We start from the raw sequence: 9,987 nt of genomic DNA on the forward strand, positions 1-9,987 counted from the left end.
ATACTGACTGTTGGGACCAGCAGGTGGTGTAATGGCTTCGTTGCTGGACTCCCATGTAGCTGATCATGGTTTGAGTTCTGGACCCGGTGGCCTAAACTCACGCTGGGCGTGTGTGCATGTGTGTCCAAGATCCCAAGAAGAGAATGGAGGAAAAGGGATTGTGGCATGGCTATCCTCCCTGGGGGTGATTTCTCACTTTCTGTCTCTCTGTCTTTCTAGTGAGCTCATGCGCCCTATACCAAACAAACAAACAAACAAAACAAAAAAACTCTCAAAAAAAAATACTGAATGTCCACACTCAATGGCTGAAACTGAAAGATTAGAGGGTAGAAACAGGAAAATGGTTATAGATACTGAATACAGTGTGGGAGGAGCCGGGAGTAGGAAGAGAATGTAAGGAGACATTAAGATGAAGACATTTATGGGACACACAAATGGGTTATTATCTGTTGATGATAACGTGTATAGTATCCCCAACTGGACTGGTGTGAAATGTATTCATGTTGAAAATTCACTTTACAAGCTAAGCGATTGAATGTATAAAAGAAATTAAAAGAAAATAATAATATATTTAAAAAATAATAAATATGTATCTTTTTAAATTGCTAAGAGAGTAGATTTTAATGTTCTCAATGTAAAAATAATAATATGTGAGTAATAGATATATTAATTGACTTGACTTATTCTTTCCATTGTATGTGTGTATCTCAATACATGATGTTATACACCATAAATATGTCCAATTTTTTGTCAATTAAAATGATAATAAATTAAGAGATAAAAAAAAAAAAACCCTCACACAAGGTTCATGTGCAGAATGCCCAAAATCCTGAGAGGAGAGTGGAGAAGTAATTGTGGTGTGACCATCTGCCCAGGGGGTGATTTCTCACTTTCTGTCTCTTTGTCTCTCTCTGTCTTTCTGGCAAGCACACATGCCCATTTTACTATAGTAAAAACCTCTCTACAATATTATTTTACCCCTTGTATTACTGCTTAAATGGTTCATGATTAAAGTAATTGCCTGTTTCTTGCGTACTGTCCTCAGTCTAATGACTGTTTGCCCTACTTCTTTATTCACCCTGCATTAACTCATTCAGTACCATACACGTGGGCTGATCATGAGTATAACTCTATTTATGTCATTTAGCTTGTGGCCTTGGGCTACTCACTTTGTCCCTAGTGCTTAAGTTTCCTTCTATGTATGATAGAGATAATGATACTTTCTTTTCAATGGTATTGTAAGAATTAGAGATAATATAGATAAAAGGACTTTTAGAATGTTCATACATGGCATGGTGGCTGGGGCTCTGGACTCCCACATGGCTGACCTTGCTTTGAGTCCTGGACTTGGCAGCTTGCTTTCTCATTCTCTCTCTTTCTCTCTCTCTCTCTCTCCCTCTCTCTGTTTCTCTCTAGTGAGTGTATGTGTTTAGTTGCAAATTAAAACAATAATGATAATGATAAAATTAAATAAATAAATAAACACTGTTAAAAATTTATTAAAGTAGGTACTCAGGAAATATGTTTTCACGAAGTGTTTAGTTAAAAATTAAAAGAGAGGGCACAGTGCATCCAGAAGTTGGATCCCATATGGTTGAACCCATTAGGGATGAGCAACTTGAAAAATACACCAGGAACATGTGTTGTGCATGCTCCAAATACTGATGGGATGAAAAAATTGAGGTAAAAGGATTGTGGTGTGATAACCTCCACTGAGTGGATTCTCTCTGTCTCTCTTTCTCCTTTTCTCTGGTGAGTACACATGCCCTCTGGCAATTATAAAAAAAGAAGAAAAACAAAACAAAACAGCAAACCAGTACAAAAGTGGTTTCTTAACATCTTAATATGAACATAGTCTATCAACAATGTATTATGATTTATTATGATTTTTGTCTTTCTATAAATTTTTTGTAGAACATCTTGCGAATACAGACCATACACAATAAGTATTTGAATGATGCAAATCCACTGAGAGTTGGATATATTAGAATCTGGGGTATGAACTCTTCTTATGTGACACAAGTCAGTTTCATCTATGACAACCAGTTATCCATGGAGACAAATTTCAAGAGTGACCCTTACAATCAGGTATATCTGAAAGAAATATAGCATCATAAGTTAATTTCATTATACAAAATTATTACTGCTATTTTAATCATTGACATATTAGCATATATTTAAAAAGTTACAGGTATGTTCATGAAAAGTCATGAGTGCCGAATCATGTTGTAAAATGTGCATTAGTGATCCTCTGGGTGTAGTCCAGAGGCCAATCATCAACGGTCAGATGAGATCCTCCCCATGTGTTTAAAACAAAAATTGGGGCCAGCAGGTAGCATGGAGGTTAAGATGGCTGGGTCCCAGGTGGTCAATTGCATGGTTTGAGTCCCAGACCTAGTGCCTTGAAAAACACACCAGGTGCACGAACATGCATGTTCAAATGCTGAGAAGAGAACATAGGAGAAGGGATTGTGGAATGGCCACTCACCCAGGGGTTCAACAAAGGAGGACCAACTGGGTTAGGCTCTCTGGAAGTCCTTATTTTTCCATTCCTTTTACCACCAAAGTCAGGCAGTGTTTAATTTTTTTATCCCTGTTCTTGACAAAGCTTTATTAAATAATAGTTTTATTTAGAAATAAATAAAAAACTTTATTAAGAAATAATAGTTTTTTTAATTTCTTTTTTTTTTGAGAGGTTTTTGCTATAGGGCGTGTGCGCTCACCAGAAAGAGAGAGATAGAGAGACAGAAAGTGAGAAATAACCCCCCAGCGGGGGATGGCCACACCGCAATCCCTTCTCCTCCATTCTCTTCTTGGGATCTTGGGCACGCATGCACATGCGCCTGGCTTGAGTTTTAAGCCACCGGGTCTGGGACTCGAACCGCAGTCGACTACATGGGAGTCCAATGACATAGCCATTACACTAACTGCTGGTCCCCAAAGTCATTTCTTAAAGTTGTTGAAGGTTTCTCCCCTCCTTCTTGGAATTATTCACATTCCTAATCAAATTGATGGATTACAGGTTGATAAAAATTGATAGCAAAGTGTGGTAATTGTCAAAAGAATATATCCCACAAAGGATGTAAAATAAAATTATTTGATTTAATAAAACAGAGCAACATAAATAGATCTTGCTAAAGGGTCTGCTCTTAGTTGTCAGAATCAACTAAACCAGCATTTGGAAGACGAATTCCCAGTAGAGCTACCAAGGGCAATTAAAAAGGAGAGTACCCACTTTGAGAAATGAGACTTATCATAAATATGGACTCAGTAGCCCATAGGGGTTGATTTAGAAAAGTAAGTGGATAACTATATAGTTTCTGTTTTCTCAAAAGTAAAAAGGACACTTTGATGGTTTTCATTTTTGGAAAATAACCCATCTGAGCACAAGAATAGGTCCTCCCCCTCTAGGTTGTTTTAGTGTTTTGCTTTAAAACATTTTCCAAGATTACTGCATTCAGAACACTCTTAGTAATTGCTTCTAGTTAAGACTGATACAGAAACTCTTTGAATGTCCTCTTTTTGGAAAACTTTACAGCACATCAGATGCCTGTTATGTGCCAGGCTGTACACTAGGAGGTGGGGGATAGTAAAAATGTAAAACCAGTCTGCTGTCAAGAAGGTTAAAATCTAATGATAAATCAAAGAAATTTTCAAAAATATTGGTTGAAATCACAGCTATAAATATTTGTGGTTATGACTAAATGAGGTGCAAAGTAATATTTTTAGCAGAGGGATTTCATACCCAGTGATTCTCTTCATGTTTCTCTCACTGGAATCAATGTGATTTGAAAAGTAACGTTTAAATATTATTACTCTTTTGGAAAATAATGAATATATTATTTTTGTTAAATTATAATTTGATGCTTAAGAAGTTACAAAATACTAGTTTTATCTTTCCTTTGTCTGGTAGACACTAATTATTCAACTGACTAACAAGAATATCAGTCTGAAAGTTAATTAAAATTCTTTTTTTTTTTTTTTTTTTTTTTTTTTTAAAGGTCTTTTAGAAAGCACTGTGTGGGGAGAGCAGGTGGCGTAGAGATTGAGGTGCTGGATCCCACATGGCCAACTCCACGGTTTGAGTCCCAGACCTAGTGCCTTGAAAAACACACCAGGTGCACGAACATGCATGTTCAAATGCTGAGAAGAGAACATAGGAGAAGGGATTGTGGAATGGCCACTCACCCAGGGGTTCAACAAAGGAGGACCAGCTGGGTTAGGCTCTCTGGAAGTCCTTATTTTTCCATTCCTTTTACCACCAAAGTCAGGCAGTGTTTCATTTTTTTATCCCTGTTCTTGACAAAGCTTTATTAAATAATAGTTTTATTTAGAAATAAATAAAAAACTTTATTAAGAAATAATAGTTTTTTTAATTTCTTTTTTTTTTGAGAGGTTTTTGCTATAGGGCGTGTGCGCTCACCAGAAAGAGAGAGATAGAGAGACAGAAAGTGAGAAATAACCCCCCAGCGGGGGATGGCCACACCGCAATCCCTTCTCCTCCATTCTCTTCTTGGGATCTTGGGCACGCATGCACATGTGCCTGGCTTGAGTTTTAAGCCACCGGGTCTGGGACTCGAACCGCAGTCAACTACATGGGAGTCCAATGACATAGCCATTACACTAACTGCTGGTCCCCAAAGTCATTTCTTAAAGTTGTTGAAGGTTTCTCCCCTCCTTCTTGGAATTATTCACATTCCTAATCAAATTGAATGGATTACAGGTTGATAAAAATTGATAGCAAAGTGTGGTAATTGTCAAAAGAATATATCCCACAAAGGATGTAAAATAAAATTATTTGATTTAATAAAACAGAGCAACATAAATAGATCTTGCTAAAGGGTCTGCTCTTAGTTGTCAGAATCAACTAAACCAGCATTTGGAAGACGAATTACCAGTAGAGCTACCAAGGGCAATTAAAAAGGAGAGTACCCACTTTGAGAAATGAGACTTATCATAAATATGGACTCAGTAGCCCATAGGGGTTGATTTAGAAAAGTAAGTGGATAACTATATAGTTTCTGTTTTCTCAAAAGTAAAAAGGACACTTTGATGGTTTTCATTTTTGGAAAATAACCCATCTGAGCACATGAATAGGTCCTCCCCCTCTAGGTTGTTTTAGTGTTTTACTTTAAAACATTTTCCAAGATTACTGCATTCAGAACACTCTTAGTAATTGCTTCTAGTTAAGACTGATACAGAAACTCTTTGAATGTCCTCTTTTTGGAAAACTTTACAGCACATCAGATGCCTGTTATGTGCCAGGCTGTACACTAGGAGGTGGGGGATAGTAAAAATGTAAAACCAGTCTGCTGTCAAGAAGGTTAAAATCTAATGATAAATCAAAGAAATTTTCAAAAATATTGGTTGAAATCACAGCTATAAATATTTGTGGTTATGACTAAATGAGGTGCAAAGTAATATTTTTAGCAGAGGGATTTCATACCCAGTGATTCTCTTCATGATTCTCTCACTGGAATCAATGTGATTTGAAAAGTAACGTTTAAATATTATTACTCTTTTGGAAAATAATGAATATATTATTTTTGTTAAATTATAATTTGATGCTTAAGAAGTTACAAAATACTAGTTTTATCTTTCCTTTGTCTGGTAGACACTAATTATTCAACTGACTAACAAGAATATCAGTCTGGAAAAGTTAACCGAAGTTACTTGGATTCATGGTGCTATTACAACTACTGCAAGCACTACTACTACTGATTTTGCCACAACCACTCCTTCCCTGACAAGTTCTGCTGATACTACGATAGGTACTATTATTCCTGATACAACTACTACTTCCCCTCGAACTGATACAACTACTGGCACTAGTGCTACTACTCCTATTATAACTACATCATCCCCTATGACTACTACCAATGCTAATGGTAGTACTTCTGTCCCTAATACGACTGTGTATTCTACCATCAGTACTACTGTAGATACCACCAGTGTTACCACTCCTACCATAACCACATCATTCCCTACAAGTACTGCTGATGTTAATGTCAGTACTGCTGTCCCTAATACGACTGCGTATTCTACCATCAGTACTACTGTAGATACCACCAGTGTTACCACTCCTACCATAACCACATCATTCCCTACAAGTACTGCTGATGTTAATGTCAGTACTGCTGTCCCTAATACGACTGCGTATTCTACCATCAGTACTACTGTAGATACCACCAGTGTTACCACTCCTACCATAACCACATCATTCCCTACAAGTACTGCTGATGTTAATGTCAGTACTGCTGTCCCTAATACGACTGCGTATTCTACCATCAGTACTACTGTAGATACCACCAGTGTTACCACTCCTACCATAACCACATCATTCCCTACAAGTACTGCTGATGTTAATGTCAGTACTGCTGTCCCTAATACGACTGCGTATTCTACCATCAGTACTACTGTAGATACCACCAGTGTTACCACTCCTACCATAACCACATCATTCCCTACAAGTACTGCTGATGTTAATGTCAGTACTGCTGTCCCTAATACGACTGCGTATTCTACCATCAGTACTACTGTAGATACCACCAGTGTTACCACTCCTACCATAACCACATCATTCCCTACAAGTACTGCTGATGTTAATGTCAGTACTGCTGTCCCTAATACGACTGCGTATTCTACCATCAGTACTACTGTAGATACCACCAGTGTTACCACTCCTACCATAACCACATCATTCCCTACAAGTACTGCTGATGTTAATGTCAGTACTGCTGTCCCTAATACGACTGCGTATTCTACCATCAGTACTACTGTAGATACCACCAGTGTTACCACTCCTACCATAACCACATCATTCCCTACAAGTACTGCTGATGTTAATGTCAGTACTGCTGTCCCTAATACGACTGCGTATTCTACCATCAGTACTACTGTAGATACCACCAGTGTTACCACTCCTACCATAACCACATCATTCCCTACAAGTACTGCTGATGTTAATGTCAGTACTGCTGTCCCTAATACGACTGCGTATTCTACCATCAGTACTACTGTAGATACCACCAGTGTTACCACTCCTACCATAACCACATCATTCCCTACAAGTACTGCTGATGTTAATGTCAGTACTGCTGTCCCTAATACGACTGCGTATTCTACCATCAGTACTACTGTAGATACCACCAGTGTTACCACTCCTACCATAACCACATCATTCCCTACAAGTACTGCTGATGTTAATGTCAGTACTGCTGTCCCTAATACGACTGCGTATTCTACCATCAGTACTACTGTAGATACCACCAGTGTTACCACTCCTACCATAACCACATCATTCCCTACAAGTACTGCTGATGTTAATGTCAGTACTGCTGTCCCTAATACGACTGCGTATTCTACCATCAGTACTACTGTAGATACCACCAGTGTTACCACTCCTACCATAACCACATCATTCCCTACAAGTACTGCTGATGTTAATGTCAGTACTGCTGTCCCTAATACGACTGCGTATTCTACCATCAGTACTACTGTAGATACCACCAGTGTTACCACTCCTACCATAACCACATCATTCCCTACAAGTACTGCTGATGTTAATGTCAGTACTGCTGTCCCTAATACGACTGCGTATTCTACCATCAGTACTACTGTAGATACCACCAGTGTTACCACTCCTACCATAACCACATCATTCCCTACAAGTACTGCTGATGTTAATGTCAGTACTGCTGTCCCTAATACGACTGCGTATTCTACCATCAGTACTACTGTAGATACCACCAGTGTTACCACTCCTACCATAACCACATCATTCCCTACAAGTACTGCTGATGTTAATGTCAGTACTGCTGTCCCTAATACGACTGCGTATTCTACCATCAGTACTACTGTAGATACCACCAGTGTTACCACTCCTACCATAACCACATCATTCCCTACAAGTACTGCTGATGTTAATGTCAGTACTGCTGTCCCTAATACGACTGCGTATTCTACCATCAGTACTACTGTAGATACCACCAGTGTTACCACTCCTACCATAACCACATCATTCCCTACAAGTACTGCTGATGTTAATGTCAGTACTGCTGTCCCTAATACGACTGCGTATTCTACGACTGTGTACTCTACCATCAGTACTACTATAGATACCACCAGTGCTGCTGCTCCTATCATAACCACATCATTCCCTACAAGCACTGCTGATATTAACGTTAGTACTGCTGTCCCTAATACAACTGCGTATTCTACCATCAGTATTACTACTGATAGTACTAGTGCTACTGATTATGTCACAACCACTTCTTCCCCAAGTTCTGCTGATGTTACAACTAGTAATATTATTCTGAATACAACTATGACTTCTACAACTACTACAACTGCTAGCACCAGTGCTACTGCTCCAGTCTTAACTATGTCATCCCCTACAAGTACTGCTGATGCTAGCACTAGCACTGCTCTCCCTAATACAACTTCTTCCTTTGCTACTAGTAGTACTCCTTCTATCCTAACGACACCATTCCCTACAAGTACTGCAGATACTAACATTAGCACTGCTCTTCCTAATACAACTTCTTCCTTCCCTACTAGTGGTACTCCTCCTATCCTAACTACACCATTCCCTACAAGTACTGCAGATACTAGCACTAGCACTGCTCTCCCTAATACAACTTCTTCCTTCCCTACTAGTGGTACTCCTCCTATCCTAATGACACCATTCCCTACAAGTACTGCAGATACTAACTTTAGTACTGCTTACCCTAATACAGCTTTTTCTTTTCCTACTAGTGGTACTCCTCCTATCCTAACTACATCATTCCTTAAAAGTACTGCTGATGTGAACATTAGTACTGCTCTCCCTAATACAACTGTCTCTTCTCCTATTAGTCCTAGTACTGCTAATATTGTTCCTCCTGGGTCTATCACAACCATTCCTTTCCGAACAGCTACTAGTAATACTAGTAGTGTTATTGTTCCTAATACAACTGCTCCTTCCACTACCAGTACTACTATCAGTACTAGTATTACTGATTTTATCACAAGCACTTCTTTATCTACTAGTACTATTGATGCTACAACTAGTACTATTGTTCCTAATACAAATACACCTTCCCCTACAAATGTTACTACTGATAGCACTAGTGCAACTGATCCTATCAGAGCCACTCCTTTCCCAATAAGTTCTTTAGATATTAGTACTACCCCTTCTGATCCAATTATTCCTTCTCCTACAAGCACTACTGCTACTGACACTAGTGCTACTGTTCCTATCACAACCACTCCTTCTCCAATAAGTTCTACTGATGTTACAACTAGTTTTACTACTCTTGGTAGCACTAGTCACTCCCCCAGAAGTGTTACTACAACACCAGCCAGAAACAACACAACCCTGACTCCTACAAATTTATCTAATGCTGGCACTAGCAGTACTACTATCAAAAACACCACAGCTACTGGTGTGGATTCACTTACTAGAAATATTATAAATATTACCACTGTAGGAGACATAGATACAACTGCAAGAGCCACTGTGGTCACTAAGATTACAAACGTTACTTCTGTAGAAACTACCACTCAGGTGATTTCCACTCCACCTCCTGTAGACACCTCTGGTGCCAACACCACTGCACTTACTGGAAATATTACCATCACTTAGTAGGGCTATTTGGGGTACTCATGCTTTTAATACAACTTCTACAAATGCTCATGATATCATAACACCAACCTCTGCCGATGGACATAGTACCAATATAATACCAGGTGTTACAGATATGATAGGAACTCCTATTAAAGACAACCCAGATACTATTAATGTTAACATCACAACTCCTACTGTGAATATTTATCCACCACCACAAGCCCAATAATTGCTAGTATTGAAACCTTTGCCATTTCTTCACATATAAAATTATAGGTATTATAGCTACTACTAAAGCTACTGGAGATGTCATTACAAGATATTTTACCACTATTGCTACACATATTTCCAGCACAAAACCTACAAATTCAATGACTACT

At 38.6% G+C, this 9,987-nt stretch overlaps 1 protein-coding gene across 1 annotated transcript in view; it reads left to right on the forward strand.

Annotated features, from left to right (window-relative positions):
• Nucleotides 1-9,625, forward strand: part of LOC102480355 (putative maltase-glucoamylase 2) — a 121,027-nt gene extending 111,402 nt beyond the window's left edge. Inside the window, exons 47-48 of the mRNA XM_014586457.1 lie at nucleotides 1,915-2,088; nucleotides 5,615-9,625. Coding sequence (XP_014441943.1) covers nucleotides 1,915-2,088; nucleotides 5,615-9,625 — 4,185 coding nt within the window. The remainder of the gene's footprint in view (nucleotides 1-1,914; nucleotides 2,089-5,614) is intronic.
• The last annotated feature ends 362 nt before the right edge of the window (nucleotides 9,626-9,987 follow it).

The sequence above is a fragment of the Tupaia chinensis genome, unplaced genomic scaffold (genome assembly GCF_000334495.1).
Source record: "Tupaia chinensis unplaced genomic scaffold, TupChi_1.0 Scaffold000140_1, whole genome shotgun sequence".
NCBI lineage: Eukaryota > Metazoa > Chordata > Mammalia > Scandentia > Tupaiidae > Tupaia > Tupaia belangeri.